The sequence below is a fragment of the Mauremys mutica genome, chromosome 1 (genome assembly GCF_020497125.1).
Source record: "Mauremys mutica isolate MM-2020 ecotype Southern chromosome 1, ASM2049712v1, whole genome shotgun sequence".
NCBI lineage: Eukaryota > Metazoa > Chordata > Testudines > Geoemydidae > Mauremys > Mauremys mutica.
Window position 1 is genome coordinate 226948990 of NC_059072.1, and position 18931 is coordinate 226967920.

The window sequence follows — 18931 nt, forward strand, 5'->3', positions numbered from 1 at the left end:
TGGATGGCTCCCCGGTTAGTGGGAGTTCAGCTGTGCTAAACTGGATTGACACTACACAGTTTCTATGTCAAACTGACATAATAGGCCCAGCAGAGGGTCAGAATTTGAGATGCCCACTTTGAAGTTTAAATCCTTTGCTTCTGGGCTGGCAGTGCAGGTGGCACAATGGATCTAATTACTTCCATTTATTAGCTATTAGGATCTCACCAGTAAACATGTTCTTCCATCCCATCCACTTGGGATTTTTAAGAAGTTTCTTTTAAAAAATATTTTTTCCTGCAGAGAGGGTGTACTTAACATCAAGTTACAATGGAATCCAAACAGCAAATATGTTTGAAATAATCTCTAATGGATACTCTAACACAGCAGTTCTCAAAACTGTAGGTCGGGACCCCAAAGTGGGTCACAACCCTATTTTAATAGGGTCGCCAGGACTAGCATTAGACTTGCTGGGGCCCAGGGCTGAAGCCAAAAAAGCCCAAGTCCCACAACCCAGGGCCAAAGCCAGAGCACAAGGGCTTCAGTCCTGGGTGGCAGGGTCCCCTGCCTGGGGCTGAAGCTCTTGGGTCCCCCTGCCCCCACCCAGGGCAGTGGGGCACAGGTGGGCTCAGGTTTTGGTCCCCCCTCCTGGGGTCCTGTAGTAATTTTTGTTGTCAGAAGGGTGTTGCGGTGCAATGAAGTTTGAGAACCCCTGGTGTAACATTTACTGACACAGTGAGTGATTTTGCTACCTGCACCCATTCATTTCAACAGGTCTACTTGCAAAGAAAGGCCTCACTCTGGCAAAGTGTTCTGCACACAGACAGACCCCTGACTTCCCAAGGAGCCCCAACTTCCATAGGGCTCCATGTAGTTGCACAGATCAGCCTGAGCAGAACTTTTAAGCCTAAAATACCACACAGGATGAGTGAGGGTAGCAAAAATGGACCCAGAATGATGATTGCCAACTGTCCTGTTATTTCTATAATGCTTTTATGGATGCAGAAGCAATTTGTACTTTGCTATCCATGTAACAACTTTGCACATAGAACCCAAGAATTTCATTGTAAATGTCTACCCATAATTTATGGATTATAAAACTAATTTAACCTCTTCCCCCTCCTCCCCCTAAAATATAAATAAATAAATAAATAGGATTTTGCTTTACAAATAGGTTGGAAGAAAAAGGCACTGAAGCAAATAATGTACAATGACTGTTAAAGAAATTAAAGAACAAGCTCGGAGCACACTAAGTAATGTGAGCTACTTACCACTCTTAATGCTCTCTATCCGTACTGGAAGGCCAGACTGCGCTGCAGCAATTAGTTTCAAAGCAACATAAAACTGAGCTGGACCAAAATAACCCACACGTTTTGCCCCACAAAGTTCTGTGATCTAAAAGAGAAAAAAATACACACTTTGTAAAATACATCTCACTCTTTCCTCTTAGGAAACTTGCATTGAGTATTGAAGCAGAGAAGTCTTCTAGAACTAAAAACCTCACAAGTCTGTTTGCAGTGCCTTATTAAAAGTGAGCAATCCAGTTCAGGTCACTCTGTATACCTGAATATCCCTGAATTTAAAATAGATAAGTAGTTATTTATTACTCCTTCAAAAAACACTGCAGTGTACCATTGCTGCTATAAAATAGTTAACCTGTTTCTACCCAAGAGGTGACTGCATTTCATTAGTAGGGGAAAGGATCCCTTTGAGTATACAGTCTATGAAAGCTCTTTGGGCTAAAAGCTGCACTATAAATAGGAAGTATTAATTTTTACTATCTCTGTCCAACAATAATTCAGATAATCATTCTAACTACAAAATAAAAAAACAAAAAAATACCCTAAAACTATCACAGCAGATTATTTTTGTGAAAAGTTAGCTAGGCTTGAAATTAAACTCCTCTCTCAAACACACACACAAGTTAGCAACTACTAGTGCAAATTCACCTACTCTGTTTATTAGACCTCAACATCCTTGTCTATGGAGAAGACAAATTTAGTTTTTCCTCATTCGGTTCACCTGGCCTTCAGGTAAATAAACATTCTCTATGGGCAAAGTTTGAAATGCAGACCACAACTGAGCGTATGTCTACCCAGCAAAACAAAACAAAACAAAAAAACCCACAGCAGCGAGTCTCAGAGCCTGAATCAATTGACTCAGGCTCATGCTGTGGGACTAAACATAGCGATGTAGATGTTCGGGCTGGAGCCTGGGCTCTGAGATTCTCCATTCTCGCAGGGTTTTAGAGCCCGGGCTCCAGCCCAAGCATCTACACTGCCGTGTTAGCCTCATAGCATAAGCCCATGTCAGTTGATCTGGGCTCCGAGACTCGCTGCCATGGGTTTTTTTTGCTATGTAGATGTAACCTGAAATTCAGAAAAGCTCCCAAAACAGACTTCAGTCAGATCTTCCGGTTAGAACGAAGACACATTCCCCAGGGGTGAACAGGGAAGCCTCAGTTTATTTGATAAACTGAATGATGATTCACGTCTCCCAGTCTTGCTGAGATTTTACCATCTGAGTGCAAAAAGGAAAACGGTACCTGACCCATCACTCCATGGGTAAGCTTGACCACCTGGGAAAACCACCAGAGTGGGGTATTCCTAAAGCAATAACAAGGGAGATTTTGTTGTTAGATTTCACTAGTACTAACAAACGAAATAAATGAGAAATTAGTTTTCTGAATTTATTTTAATTATTAGAGAATGTAAGGGGAAACAGTAATTAAAGAGTGAATCCCTGGTCCTCTAAAGATGTATCAAAACAGTAGACTTGAATAATCAAGGAAAATTATCAGTACATTAACATTTTCCTTCCTAAAGGCTTCTCTACATGGTGGGGTTTTTCCAAGTTTGTGTACACTAACTGTTGTGGAACACTAATCCAAACTAATTTCATCCATAAGGCTGGCTTTTTACCTCTGAATCAGTGCATACACAAGGCATTGACCTTCTTCAGAGTAAGCACCCAGCATTCTTAACAATCTCGAGTAATTTTGTATCATCTGCAAACTTTCACATCTCACCGTTTACCCCTTTTTCCAGATCATTTATGAATAAGTCGAACAGCACTGGTCCCAGGACACATCTTTGCGGGACCCAGCTATTTAACTCTCTCCATTGTGAAAACTGACAATTTATTCCTACCCTTTGTTTCCTGTCTTTTAACCAGTTACTGATCCATCAGAGAACCTTCCCTCTTATCCCACGATTGCTTACTTTGCTCAAGAGCCTTTGGTGAGCGATCTTGTCACAGGCTTTCTGAAAGTCCAAGAACCCTCTATCCATCCATTGATGAGGCATGATTTCCCTTTACAAAAGCCATGTTGACTTTTCCCCAACATATTGTGTTCCTCCGTGTGTCTGATAATTCTGATCTTTACTATAGTCTCAACCAATTTGCCTGGTACTGAAGTTAGGCTTACTGGCCTGAAATTGCTAGGATTGACTTCTGAAGCCTTTTTTTTTAAAAATCTGTTACCCTAGTTATCCTCCAGTCATCTGGTAGAGAGACTAACTGGCAGGTTACATACCACAGTTGTTAGTTCTTCAACTTCATATTTTAGTTCCTTCAGAACTTTTGGGTGAATATCATCTGGTCCTGGTGACTTATTACTGTTTAATTTGCCAATTTGTTCCCAAACCTCCTCTACTGACACTTCAATTTGGGCCAGTTCCTCGGATTTGTCACCTAAAAAGAATGACTCCAGTATGGGACTCTCCCTCACATCCTCTGCACTGAAGATTGATGCAGAAAATTCATTTAGCTTCTCTGCAATGGCTTCGTCTTCTTTGAGTGCTCCTTTGGCATCTCAACTGTCAAATGGCCCCACTGATTTGTTGGCAGACTTCTTGCTTTTCATGTACTTTAAAAAAATATTTGCTGTTAGTTTGTGTCTTTTCCTAGTTGTTCTTCAAATTCTTTTTTGGCCTGTCTATATACTTTTACACTTGACTAGCCAGAGTTTATGCTCCTATAAATAAAACAAGAATAAATGTATTAACAAAGAACAGATATTTAAGTGATAATAAGTAAGACCAGAAGATACTGATGTGGTTATAAGGAAAACAAAACAAAACATGCTTTCTAGTTACTAAAACTTAACTTCAGCAAGTTACAATCTTTGCCTATGCAGGTTTCTCACTGATAGTCAGTTTCAGCTACTCTTAGTTTTCAGGCCAAGAGGACACACTTTTCATGGGTTCAAAGGGTATTGCTCCCCCTTCATTTCTTAGATGATAGATGCTAAAATGGCTCTCTGCTTCTGCTTATAATTCCCCAAACTCTACTGTCCCTATTTCAAGAGCCAGGAATGCTTGCTGGGGGTGCAGGCTCCATCCCCTGTCATGATCTTTAAGTGGTCTTCCCCCCTGCTCATTTAGCTTTATGGCTTTGTTTACTTTATATGTAGATGTATTTTAATTCGTCCTCTGGATTGTTACCTGGCTCAATTTACATTGGAGACACAGGAAAACAGGCAAAACAATATTCCTTTGTCTAGGACAGGTTGGGCAGATGCACTGCCTGAAAAACACCTTTTAAGAACATACTTCCAGCACACATGTATAACTCTTTACACACTGCCATACGTACAACATGGAGTAATGACCAGTGTCTTATCAGTCTGCATATGCTATTTTAAATTACACCTTTATATACAGAATATGACAACAATGTGTTGGGGAAATGAGTAGGTCAGGCCTGATGTGAGTTATGATATGGTGTGCCCTCTGCCGGCTAGCACTGAGAACATAGAATGGCCATACTCATAGAATCATATCAGGGTTGGAAGGGACCTCAGGAGGTCATCTAGTCCAACCCCCTGCTCAAACCAGGACCAATTCCCAACTAAATCATCCTAGCCAGGGCTTTGTCAAGCCTGACCTTAAAAACCTCTAAGGAAGGAGATTCCACCACCTCCCTAGGTACTGGGTCAGAACAATGGTTCATCTAGCCCAGTAGCCTGTCTTCTGACAGTGGCCAATGCCAGGTGCTTCAGAGAGAGTGAACAGAACAGGGCAATCATCAAATAATTCATTCTCAGCTTCTGGCAATCAAAAGCTAGGGATATCCAGAGCCTGGGGTTGCATCCCTGACCATCTTGACTAATAGCTGTTGATGAACCAATCATATATGAACTTATATAATCCTTTTTGAACCCTGTTATAGTTTTGGCCTTCACAACCTCCTCTGGCAACAGGTTCCACAGGTTGACTGAGTTGTGTGAAGAAATACTTCCTTTTGTTTGTTTGAAACCTACTGCCTATTAATTTCATTGGGTGACCCCTGGTTCTTATGTCATGTGAAGGAGAAAATAACACTTCCTCATTTACTTTCTCCACACCATTCACGATTTCATAGACCTCTATCATGTCCCCCCTTAGTCATCTCTTTTCCAAGCTGAACAGTCCCAGTCTTTTTAATTTCTCATACAGGAGCTGTTCCATATGCCTTATCATTTTTGTTGCCCTTCTCTGTGCCTTTTTCCAATTCTAATATATCTTTTTTTGAGATGGAGTGACCCGAACTGAGGGACGCCCTGGGTCATAGCAACACTCAGTCGTCAGGACAGGGCACACAGGTAAACCGACAGGTCAGTCCTGGTGTGAAGCAATGCAGTGTGCTATACCAGTGGGAGGACTGAAAAGTTAACTCAAAATAGAACTACATGCACATAAACTTTTTCCAAAGTGGATTTATCCAATTCACAATAAATAGCCAGTCAGTTCAAAAGAAGAATTGCATCATGTGGATGCAGCCCCTTTCAATTAAAAAAAGAAAAGTCCATTAGTCTGAAATTAATCACCCATGTAGACTAACCCTACATGGCTACTGCTCTGGCTGAACAAGCCTTGACTTTCTTCTCCTCCTCCTCTTAGCTTCTGAGATGCCTGGCTGAAGTCCATGTTGTGATCAAGAAATTAAGAAGCTTCCTTCCTTTGGCTACCTGATGACGAGGGAGGTGGATACTCTGAAGCTATATTTTTGCAATTAATCAAGGAAAGTTTGCCATTACCTTACTTGAATGTATTTACTTTTCTGGTTTACTTTTTATAACTGACCACATCTTATTTTCACATTTTTTTCCAGCAGGAATCAGAGGACTCTGGTCTGCACACGGACTGGAGTTGGGAGCATCCTGTGTGGGGAGATGGCTCTCTCCCCACCCCTGTCTATTTCTATAGAGAGGAGCTGCACTCTGCACAGTGTGCCAGGGTACTAAGAGGAAGGATGAAGGTTTTGGTTGGGGGCTTAGGGAAACCTAGTTAAGGGGACTGGGGCTGTACAGGTGATCAGTAGTAATGGAGAGATTCAGCATCTCTTCATCAAGGCATCAGCACCTGATGATCTTCCATTTGCTGCTGCTTTGGGTCCCCAGGGTACTGAGGCAGCAAATGGTAGGGAGTCCTTGATGAGCCACACTGTCATCACAGAGTGAGTCTGACCCCCAACCCCGTGCTGCTGCCTAGTGCTGCAGAGCCAGGGCGGTCTCTGCTTCAAGTGCTGGCTCCCAACAGTGCAAAGAAGAAACAGCAGCCCTTCAAATGCTGATGCCTCAGCAGAGACACTTGGATCACCCCACCCCAGTTTTCCTATATATATCCCTGATTTCCCCACTCCAGGTCCTGCTGCACAAATCCCCAGGTCCTACACAATCCTCCCCCACATCCCAGCTCACTCTTCTGCTCCCCAGGGGAGGGTAGCCCTGCAAATGTGAAAACAGAATAAGGTCCAAATATAAAGTTTATATATATATACACATATTAATTTTACAAAGCTTGGTCTCTCGATCGATAGATTTGTGAAATTAATATAAATATAACAACTTTCAGGCTCTACTAGCACTGCAAACAGAGCAGCTCCGCGCCCACCCTGCCCTGCGGCTGCTGTCGCAAAACTCTTTGCCATGTGCCACCCTTCCCCCCTCCCCCCCGACACCATCAATACACTCTTATCAATCTCCTGGCTCCAGTCTATACCCGTGGCATTCCACTCCTGCCCCGTCACAGTCCAGCACTGCAGACTCCCAGTACCCACTGCACTCAACACCCATCCCTCTGCAGTTTAGCCCTGCTAAAGTACAGTACCCACTGCACTGTACTCCAGAGGACAAGGTTGGATATAATCCCTGGACATACACAAATCTTTAACAGTCCCAGCATCCCACCTGCTCCTGGGACCCTCTGTTCCCCCATCCCCCACAGTGCTGATATGGTTTTTTGTTTCTCTCTCTCCTCCGGTGGTTGTTTTTTAATAAAATAATTGTGTTGGTTTAAAGCAATCTTTATTCTATTAACTGAAAGCAAACAGGGCCCTGCAAAGCAACAGGCAATTTTTTTAAACCTTCATAGTGCATCGTCTCCACCAATCCCAATCAACTCCTAGCATTACAAACACTTCACTCCCGAGCATAGCAACAAATATTAGTGGCTTTCAGCTTCAAATTGCTGCCTCAAGGCATCCCTGATCCTTATGGTCCCGCACTGCGTCCCTCTAATAGCCCCGGTCTCTGGCTGTTCAAATTCAGCCTTCAGGTGCTGCGCCTTAATGGTCCAGCTCTGAGTGAAACTTTCACCTTTCCCTTCACAAATATTATGGGGCGTACAGCACACAGCTATAGGCATAGGAATACTGTCATCGGCCAGGTCCAGCCTCCCATATAGGCAGCGTCAGTGGGCTTTTAAATGGCCAAAAGCACACTCAACACTCATTCTGCACTTGCTCAGCCTGTTGTTGAACCGCTTCTTGCTGCTGTCAAGGTTCCCCGTGTATAGCTTCATAAGCCATGGCATTAAGGGGCAGGCAGGGTCTCCCACGAACACAGTGGGCATTTCGACTTCCCCTACTGTGATCTTCTGATCCGGGAAGAAAATCCCTGCACGCAGCTTCTTGTACAAGCCAGTGTTCCGAAAGATGCGTGTGTCACGCACCTTTCCGGACCAGCCTGCGTTAATGTCCATGAAACACCCACGGTGATCCACAAGCGCCTGGAGAACCATAGAGAAATACCCCTTCCGATTACTGTACGTGGTGGCTAGGTGGTCTGGTGCCAGAATTGGAATATGCATGCTATCTATCACCCTTCCACAGTTAGGGAAGCCCATTTGTGCAAAGCCATGCACTATGTCACGCATGTTGCCCAGAGTCATGGTGTTTTGGAGAAGGATGCAATTAATGGCACTGCAGACTCCCATCAACACGAGTCCAACAGTCGACTTTTCCACTCTGAACTGGTTAGCGACCGATCGGTAGCAGTCTGGAGTAACCAGCTTCTACAGTGCAATCGCCACGCGCTGCTCCAACGACAAGGCAGCTCTCATGCTCATGTCCTTGCGCCACAGAGCTGGGGCGAGCACGTCACACAGTCCCATGAATGTGACTTTCCTCATCCAAAAGTTCTGCAGCCACTGCTCATCATCCCAGATGTGCATGACGATCAGGGGCGGCTCTAGCAATTTCGCCGCCCCAAGCACGACGGCATGCCGCGGGGGGCACTCTGCCGGTCCCGCGGCTCCGGTGGACCTCCCGCAGACGTGCCTGTGGAAGGTCCGCTGGTCCCGCAGCTCCGGTGGACCTCCCGCAGGCACGCCTGCGGATGCTCCACCGGAGCCGTGGGACCAGCGGACCCTCCGCAGGCATGCCTGTGGGAGGTCCACCGGAGCTGCCTGCTGCCCTCCCGGCGACCGGCAGAGCGCCCCCCGCGGCATGCCCCCCCAAGCACGCGCTTGGCGTGCTGGGGCCTGGAGCCGCCCCTGATGACGATGTGATCTCACGACTCAGAGTTTGTTTCCCAACCGCCAAAGCGGTGTTCCTCTGTGGTCAGCACCTCCGTGAATGCCCCAAGCAATCTCATGTTGTAGCTACTGTGTGTGGCAAGATCGATGTTGCACACCTCTTGTCTTTATAGTTTAAGGAAAAACTCCACTGCCACTCGTGATGTGTTAGTCAGAGTGAGCAGCATACTGGTCAACAGTGCAGGATCCATTCCTGGAGACCGAAGAGGCAGAGCGTGCAGTACACAAACCGTTGAAAGATGGCACCAAATGCATATGGAAGCACAGGAATTTCTGGGATGCGAAGCAATACATCATTGGGCATTGGCACAGGACCCAGGATGCCCCACGACCCCCTCCGCCTTCCCACAACTCTTAGCGGCAGAAGAGGAAGAGATGCTCTGTGGGATAGCTGCCCAGAGTGCACCACTCCGAATACCGCTGCAGGTGCCGCAAGTGTGAACACGCTATTGCGCAGGCAGCTGACAGTGTGAACACGCACAACAGCGGTTCCCGTTCAGCGCTCTCTGAGCAGCGCTGTAACTCTGCCAGTGTAGATATACCCAGAGGCTTGTTTTCTAGAAGGAGAGCAGCAAGTGGAATCAGAGATGTTTATTGAATGGCACTGGGTTGACTGGCTGGGCAGAGAACTGATGAGAGAATGACCATTTGGACTTCCACTGGTTAAGCAAGTAGGTAGCTGTGGTTTCTCCTGCTTTGCTCTACTCTGTTCATTTTATCATCTCATACTCCCACATCCAGCTTGTCTGTTTTGCCCACCTGTTGTGTCCTGTCTGCCACCTACCTCAAACTCACTGAAACAGGATTTCCCTTCTCTACTTTGCTTACCTCAGTGGAGCCCAGACTGACATTCCTGGGTGCTACTCTAATACACATAATTAAAAGGTAATAATTGGAGATATACCAATCTCCTAGAACTGGAAGGGACCTTGAAAGGTCATGGAGTCCAGCCCCCTGCCTTCACTAGCAGGACCAATTTTTGCCCCAGATCCCTCAGTGGCCCCCTCAAGGACTGAACTCACAACCCTGGGTTTAGCAGGCCAATGCTCAAACCACTGAGCTATCCCTCCCCCCGAATTAATAAGTGGCAACAGCTATTTTGTTAGGTTTCAGAGTAGCAGCTGTGTTAGCCTGTATCCGCAAAAAGAACAGGAGTCCTTGTGGCACCTTAGAGACTAACAAATTTATTTGAGCATGAGCTTTCGTGGGCTACAGCTCACTTCTTCGGATGCACAGAATGGAACACACACACAGGAGATATTTATACATACAGAGAACATGAAAAGGTGGAAGTAGCCATGCCAACTGTAAGAGGCCAATCAATTGAGATGAGCTATCATCAGCAGGAGAAAAAAAAACCTTTGAATGATAATCGAGATGACCCATAGAAGGTGTGAGGAGAACTTAACATGGGGAAATAGATTCAATTAGTGTAATGACCCAACCATTCCCAGTCTCCGTTTAAACCTAAGTTAATTGTATCTAATTTACATATTAATTCAAGTTCAGCAATCTCTCTTTGGAGTCGGTTTTTGAAGTTTTTTTGGTGCAAAATTGCCACCTTCAAGTCTGTCACTGAGTGGTTAGAGAGGTTGAAGTGTTCTCCCACTGGTTTTTGAATGTTATGATTCCTGATGTCAGATTTGCGTCCATTTATTCTTTTGCGTAGAGACTGTCCGGTTTGGCCAATGTATATGGCAGGGGGCATTGCTGGCACATGATGGCATATATCACGTTGGTAGATGTGCAGGTGAATGAGCCCCTAATGGCGTGGATGATGTGATTAGGTCCTATGATGGTGTCACTTGAATAGATATGTGGACAGAGTTGGCATCGGGCTTTGTTGCAAGGATAGGTTCCTGGGTTAGTGTTTCTGTTGTATGGTGTGCGGTTGCTGGTGAGTATTTGCTTCAGGTTGGGAGGCTGTCTGTAAGCGAGGACTGGCCTGTCTCCCAAGATCTGTGAGAGTGAGGGATCATCTTTCAGGATAGGTTGTAGATCTTTGATGGTGCGCTGGAGAGGTCTTCACATTAGAAGGTGGACTAACCCATTTAGCAAAGCTAAGAGACAGCAAACATTCATTCGTTCTCAGATCAAATTAACATTTTCTATCTTCCCCATCCATCGGAACACACCTTGGTGGGGACGATTAACTTTAGTACAGGTTTACCCTTGGCCAGCGGGCCATCAGATGAAAGAAAAACAAATTGTTTGCTTTAGAAATCTTCAAATCAGCCTACACCATTATTTTAATAAAGCTTTTGCATAATATTTAAATGGGTTTCTAAAAAGCTTTGGGATTTTATTTGTAAGGATGGAAATAGCGGGGGAGAGAAATGGTGGTGTGAGAGTGAGAGTGAGAGAGAGATGTTATTAAGGCTTTAGCTAGTTATTCAGCTGCTTCCAGGGAAGCCAGTGGAAGGACGGAGATAAACCATCTTGAAAATCTGGTTTTTCTGGTTCCATTTTTGACTGAGGTTAACTGTATGGTATACAGCAGGAAAACACTATGTGCATTCCTGCCAATGCACTGGGTGCACAAAAGTATTTGTTGCCTAAGTCATCTAAAAATGACTAAAATTCAGGAATAACTGAATTTTATCAAGCATACTGGTAGGTATTTAATTACAAAAGAGGGAGTGTGAAAGATTCTTCCAGTTCAAACAATTACTCCCGAGTTTAAGGATCATGTTAGACAATTTCTGCCATCTCCAGTATCATAGTTTATATCAGTAGTTCTCAACCTTGCCAGACTACTGTACTCCTTTCCAGGGCTGCCGGAGGCGGGGGGAGGGGGGGGGAAGGGAGGGGAGAACAACAAGTGGGGTAATTTGCCCCAGGCCCCACAGGGGCCCCGCACAAGAATATAGCATTCTATAGTATTGCAACTTTGTTTTATGGAAGGGGCCCCCAAAATTACTTTGCCCCAGGCCCCCTGAATCCTCTGGGCAGCCCTGCTCCTTTCAGGAGTCTGATTTGTCTTGTATATCCCAAGTTCCACCTCACTTAAAAACTACTTGCTTGCAAAATCAGACATAAAAATAAAAAGTGTCACAGCACACTATTACTGAAAAATTGCACACACTCATTTTTACCATATCATCATAAAATAAATTGATTGGAATATAAATATTATACTTAAATTTCAGTGTATAATATACAGAGCAGTATACACAAGTCATTGTCTACATGAAATTTTAGTTTGTACTGCCTTCACTAGCACTTTTATATAGCTTGTGTAAAACTAGGCAAACATCTAGATGAGTTGATGTACCCCTACTGTGTATCCATGGTTGAGAATCACTTGTTTATATAATTCCTTCTGAACTGAGCTGTAGAACATCCACCAGTAAAGAAGCACTAGAAACCAGTCCCTTCATTAAGTCAAAACCAATCTCCTGATAAAAGTGATCATAGCATTGGTAAGAATTTTTTCACAATATTCTCTAGTGTAGACATGACCTGAGAATGAGGGACATGTATAAATGAGGCTGCTTCACATCACCTCTATGTCTCAGGAAGAAAAGTGCTCCTCCACAATCCTATTTTATCCTTTTATGGCCAAATGAGTACAGCTGCTTTATTTAAAAACGTTCAAGGAGTTCTGAGCAGTGTAAAAAGATGCCAAACCTGAATATTATTACAAGATCTGCAATTTAACATACCCCGGAGAGGATCACACATATTTATAAAGGTTTTCGAGGATTTTTTTTTAAAGAATATTTTAGAGATAGATTTAAAAGGAAAAGGAAAAGGAAATGCTGTGTATACTGTAGTTTTATAGATACAATTTCTGAGCATAGGCAAACTGTTAGCAATAAACAGACAGTGGAAAGATTCTTACAGCTCGGTAATAGAAAAGAGACTCTGCACAAATATTATAAAAAGAATGGTAAGTTAGGATGTGTGGCCAGCATGGTTGGACAAAGGATTTCAAATATTTTGAGCCAGGGCTGGTTATGAATGTTACGTTGATTTATACTAATGACTTAGTGACAGAAAAACTTGCAAGATTGCTGATACACTTGTTATATTTAAAACGGTTTTCACAGAGCTATAATGGTGAAAGGAATCCGGTTCCTCTGTGCTTAGCTCTTCCTGTTTCAGATAGGAGAACTGTCCAAACAAATCCCTATTTTCCCTATCTGCATGTTTTGCTGAAGATGTGACTGGATCATCCAACGCGAACCATGTCTGAAAATTTAGAAGGCCTCCATCCTGAAAGATATTCAAAAGTCTCTAAACACAGACAACAGGAAATTGTTTTCAGGAAAACAGGGTTCCACATTTCTAATGGCTCCTAACAATTCAATTTGCTGATGTTTGATTCTACCTTTCCTTTAAAAAGGAAACCCAAGTGTCTTCACTAAACTAAATTTTCTAACACATGTTTTTAAGATAGTGTAACAAGTCCTTGCAGATAAAAGAGAGGAAGCTGTAATATATTTCGAAACCTATTTGGCCAATGGCTGATGCATCTGGCAAAAAAATTTCATCAATTTGGAATTATTCTATGTATTTCTTTCTCACATAAACTAGTTGTATTAAATTTATACAAAAATAGTCAATTCAACTTGTGTGAGCAAACACAGCATTAGGTAGTGAGATTTTAATACACAGGTATAGCTCATTAGACTGGGAAAGTAGCAATAAAAAGCATGTCAACATTTTTACCCTTAATTTAAAAGACTTCCTAAAAAGCTATATTTGAAAATTAACATCCTTTATCAATCCATTATTTTCTTATCTGCTTAACCAGTTCATATATTTTCCCAGAGTATCAGCTCACCCACATTTGGAGACTTGTCACCGTCTGAATACAGCAGTACATGGGCCATCCTAATTTCATTATTCAGGTGCCTAGTCTGATTGAAATCAATAGAACTATGTACCTGATTGAGACAAACAGGATTTAGTCCACAACGTTATTTATTTTTTTCCACTTTTCCCTCTTAGGACCAGTCTACACTAGAAGCACTATATTGGTGCAGCTGTGCTGCTGTAGCACGTCTGGTGAAAACACTATGCCAACAGGAAAGAGCTCTCCCGTTGGCATAATAAATCCACCTCCACAAGAGGAGATAGCTATGATGGCGGGAGCAGATCTTCCCACCGACATAGCTCTGTCCACACAGGCACTTAGGTTCTGCAACTTACTTCGCTCCAGAGAGTAGTTTATTCACACCCCTGAGCGACATAAGTTATACCAAAGTGGTAGGGTAGACCTGGCCCTACAGTCAAGCAAATGAGAAAACATATCAACTTCTCAAGTAAAATGAGGTTCATCTAGCACTCAAAGGCAGTCATGTGTGTTTGTCAGTGTATGTCAGTCTTCCCACACAAGTGTGGGAAAGCTTCCACAGAGTCTGTCTTCTGTTTGGTGCAAATCAGTATCTCAGTAATATCATCCATTTCATGAACATTAGGATTCCTTTTTTTAAATATATTTCTTTTTAAAAAGTTATGTCTCTTTAAATTCATTAAATATCAATCTAAATATCTCTGCTCATTTGTCCATTATCTTCTACTTTCAACATATCTGTGAAAAATTGTAGAAAATGTCTGTGGTATAGCTGTCAATAGAACCCAGATGCCCTGACTCTCAGTTTTGTATCTGAGCCACTACACTATCCTTCAGTTCCAATTGAAATTAAAAGAGGAGTTTTATGTAGGCAGAACATAATTATCCACGTTGGAATTTGACGAGGACTCTGAGGTCAGACCAACTCAAGTATTCATCTATTTTTAAAAATCTAATTTTATAGAGGTTGAACTGAAAAGAGGATATAAATCTTTCTACTGCTGACAGTCAATTGAGATTTCTGCTTTAGCTCAAGTGCAAAAGCCATGTGTTTTGCAGCAGCGCAGAAGTAGGAGTGTTCTCTGTCTCTATTGTATGCAGCCATGCACTGTTACATTAGTTCAGTAGGTTACAATATTAGTACCAAGGAGACAAAAAACTGCAGATTGATAGGCAGCAGAACTAGTCAAAAAGTGTGAACAAAAATGTATTAACTCTCATTAAATCTCAGTGAATCAGGCAAGACATGTGACGTTAAATGCCTCCAATTCACCTATAGCCTCTCTTGATGGTACACAACAGTGGCAAGGTTTTTCTGTAACAGAAATGGCAAGTGTATCTGAATCTTTTTCTGTCAGAGCCAACACACTCTCTGAAAATCAAAACTGAAGGTGGAGCATATCAACTGTAATTTATTATGTTATTAAAGAAGTTATTAATCTTTTATTATACAAAATGTTTTTAAATGTTAGCTATCCCGATATAGATAAGTATTTTAATACAGTTCAGCAATGAATTTGCACTTACTTCCATTAAACCTTCCCTCCTAACTTTTTACACCGTAATAAAATATACAGTAGGTAGTAAAATTATGTGGATCCTGGCTACAATAAAATGGGTTTGAGGAATAAAAAACAATAGATTTATATGAACCATGGCTCTTGTGGAAAAGTCTCCCTTAACTCTATGTAAATGCACAATCACCCAAGCATGAACTTTTAGTGTCCTGAGTTTAAAAAGACAGTAAAATGTTTATCAAAATTAATCTCAGCTGTTTACATGACAAACTCAATTCTGGAAATTAAAAGAAACAAGCAGTATGAGAGAATAAATTTATTCTAATTCCCATGAGGGAAAAACTTGAAGATCCCTGGTACTGATTAATTTTATTAGAATTTTGTGCTCATTTAAAATGGCTACAGATCTTTGCAAGCCTGTAATTCTAAATTGAGGTTCTACAAGCAAGTTTCACTTGACCCGGTATCCCCTCGCTTTGTCCATACTGTGCTACTGTGGCTCTACAGACAGTTTTGAGTTGAGTGGATGGGTTAAGGTGCATGCTTGGAAAGGAAAAAAAACTCTCTAGATTTCCCAGCTCTTCCACAGAGGACATGTCCTCCACCTGGGATATGTCATTTGGCCTTTCTCAGCTTTGGCTTCCCTGTCTTTAAAATGAGGGGTGATTATAGCTGCCCACCTCAGGGGCTAAATTATATTGGGAAAGTGCTTTGAGATTCTTGGACTGAAACCATCATAGAAGTAAGTTAATTATAACACTATCTAGACTGTGGAGTCTTTGAGCCTTATGAGGAGGAAAAAGGGAAAAGAAACTATGTGGTTTCTAGTCATTACACAGAGGGTGAGTAAAATTGATGGCTAAGATTTTCAAAGCAGAGTAAGGCAGGTAGTCTCAACTCCCATTCAAATTAGAGAGGTATCTGTTCTCATTCAGCTTTGAAAATCTTGACTAATGTTCTCTGATTCAAGCATGGAACAGCAGATAGAGAAGGATACCGTACAGGGATTTGGGGAAGATGCTTCTGCATTTCACTGTGAATGGCTTGGTGAAACAAAGGAGAGTCCCATGGCTGATATGAGATGGGTGTCTTTTAGATCTGTACATGCACTATGGCGGGGAGGACTGAGGGAAATGTAGGTGAGTTATGCTGTTTGAGAGCAAGGGGGGGAAAGGTCACAAGAAGACCTGGCCAACATTTTTCTATTTTTGAACAATGTCATTTTATTTTTTTTAAGGAAAATTTTCAAAAATTTTCAAACAAATTATTTTTTTTTAAAACCCAGCTGTAATCACAAGGGAGGTGTCCGATTTTGTAAGCAAGTAGTTTTTAAGTGAGGTGAAACTTGGGATACACAAGACAAATCAGACTCCTGAAAGGAGTAAAGTAGTCTGGCAAGGTTGAGAACTAATGATATAAACTATGATACTGGAGATGGCAGAAACTGTCTAAAATGATCCTTAAACTCGGGAGTAATTGTTTGAACTGGAAGAATCTTTCACACTCCCTCTTTTGTAATTAAATACCTACCAGTATGCTTGATAAAATTCAGTTATTCCTGAATTTTAGTCATTTTTAGATGACTTAGGCAATGAATACTTTTGTGCACCCAGTGCATTGACAGGAATGCACATAGTGTTGTCCTGCTGTATACCATATAGTTAATCTCAGTCAAAAATGGAACCAGAAAAACCAGATTTTCAAGATGGTTTACCTCCATCCTTCCACTGGCTTCCCTGGAAGCAGCTGAATAACTAGCTAAAACCTTAATAACAGCTTTCTCTCACTCTCACACCACCATTCCTCTCCCCATCATTTCCACCAGAGTAAAAAATGATCTCCAGAGTGGTCACAGATGAGCATTGTGGAACACTACCTGGAGGCCAATTAAGTCGAATTACACAACGCTGCATCTGCACTGCTTCGCAGTTGATCCATGAAAATCAAATTAAGCACTATGCCTCTTGCAGTGGTGGATTACAGAAGTCAACTGTGACGTTGCAGTCTATATGGTTTTATAAAAATATGCTAATGAGTGAATATAATGTAACTGGAATATGCTTCATGCAAAAGGTCTCTTGTAAAGTATCATTACAAAGCTTATAATCTACTGTGCGTGATCATCCTATTTGTATAAATGTACCACTCTTGTATCTGAAACTAGAAATATGAAATATAACTCTGAGGGCCTATTGTAATTATGCAAAGTGTGGGCCATTAATGGTGGTTTGGAATCTTGATGACTCCCATTAACCAGGACAATTGTCTGCAGATGTCTCTGTTTTACCTGTAAGTCTTCTTATATAAGTGTGTGCTGGCAAGTGGGCAATGAAGTCTTGCAGTGACATGTGATCATGTCACCTGAACTGGAATCCATCTTTAACCTGGTGTCTTTCCATTGAGAAGGAGGATGTGGGAACCCAGAGAGGGACAAAGAATTCCTGCCTTATGCAAAAGATATATAAAGGGGTGGAACAAGGAGGAGAGCCATCATGAAGAATCCCCTAGCTACCACCTGAGCTAAAACAAGAGCTGTACCAGGGGAAAGAATTGTGCCCAGGCCTGGAAGGTGTCCAGTCTGAGGAAAAAACTTACTAAAGCATCTCTGAGGGTGAGATTATCTGTATTCAGTTTGATTAGACATAGATTTGCGTGTTTTATTTTATTTTGCTTGGTGACTTGCTTTGTTCTGTCTGTTACAACTTGGACCCACTTAAATCCTACTTTCTGTATTTAATAAAATCACTTTTTACTTATTAATTAACCCAAAGTATGTATTAATATCTGGGGGGAGCAAACAGCTGTGCATATCTCTCTATCAGTGTTATAGAGGGCAAACAATTTATGAGTTTACCCTGCATAAGCTTTATATAGGGTAAAAAGGATTTATTTGGGTTTAGACCCCATTGGAAATTGGGCATCTGAGTGTTAAAAACAGGAACACTTCTGTGAGCTGTTTTCAGTGAAGGCTGCAGCTTTGGGGCAAATAATTCAGACCCTGGGTCATTGTTGGAGCAGACGTGTGTGTCTGGCTCAGCAAGACAGGGTGCTGGGGTCCCGAGCTGGCGGGGAAAGCAGGAACAGAGGTAGTCTTGGCACATCGGGTGGCAGCTCCCAAGGGGGGTTCTGTGATCTAACCCGTCACAGTCAACATTAGAGGCGACTTAGGTTGGCATAAAGGACCTGGTAGTGTAGACACATACTTTAACAGGTTGACTTAAGGTGACTTCCTTTGACCTAACTTTTTAGTGTAGATCAGGCCTTAGAAAATGTTTCCTGAGCTACACCTGCACATACAAGTTTCAGCACTGACACATTTTTATATGACGGCTTGTTTTGGCCTGTTCTACAGGAGCCTCTCTGTAAGAAGTAGCGGTGAGTGGAAACTTTGTGTGCCCTCTCTCTTTCTTTGTAGCCTTGCTGAGCTCTTTTCCTTGGTGATGGAACAGTGTGGAACATTTGTTTTTATGTGGCTATTGAAACTGATAGTAAATATTATCCATGTCGTGGCAAGTTTCATAAAGAGTACGAGACAATAATCCTCCTAAGACAAATACAACTTTATGGCCCTCAGTCAGTAAAGTATCTAAGCTTGTGTGACTTTAAACCCATGGGAGTTCCATTTATTTCAATGGGACTACCTATGGGCTTAAAATTAAGCATTTGCTTAGGTGTTTTGCTGTGAAATGGAATGCAGATCACAGAAGATTACTGTAATATTAAATTATTTTGCTTATGGAAGTCTAAGGCGGAAACAGAATGGCAATCGTTTGACCAAGATAAAAAAAGCAAAGTGATTCTATATTTACTGATCTCGTACAATGGCCCCTTTATTT

The 18931-nt window shown here is 42.2% G+C and overlaps 1 protein-coding gene across 7 annotated transcripts in view; it reads right to left on the bottom strand.

The window, feature by feature from the left end:
* Positions 1–18931, bottom strand: part of REPS2 (RALBP1 associated Eps domain containing 2) — a 158004-nt gene that overhangs the window by 105610 nt on the left and 33463 nt on the right. For all 7 annotated transcript variants that reach the window (XM_045021781.1, XM_045021377.1, XM_045021638.1 and 4 more), the window contains exon 2: positions 1251–1374. In XM_045021781.1, coding sequence (XP_044877716.1) covers positions 1251–1374 — 124 coding nt within the window. The remainder of the gene's footprint in view (positions 1–1250; positions 1375–18931) is intronic.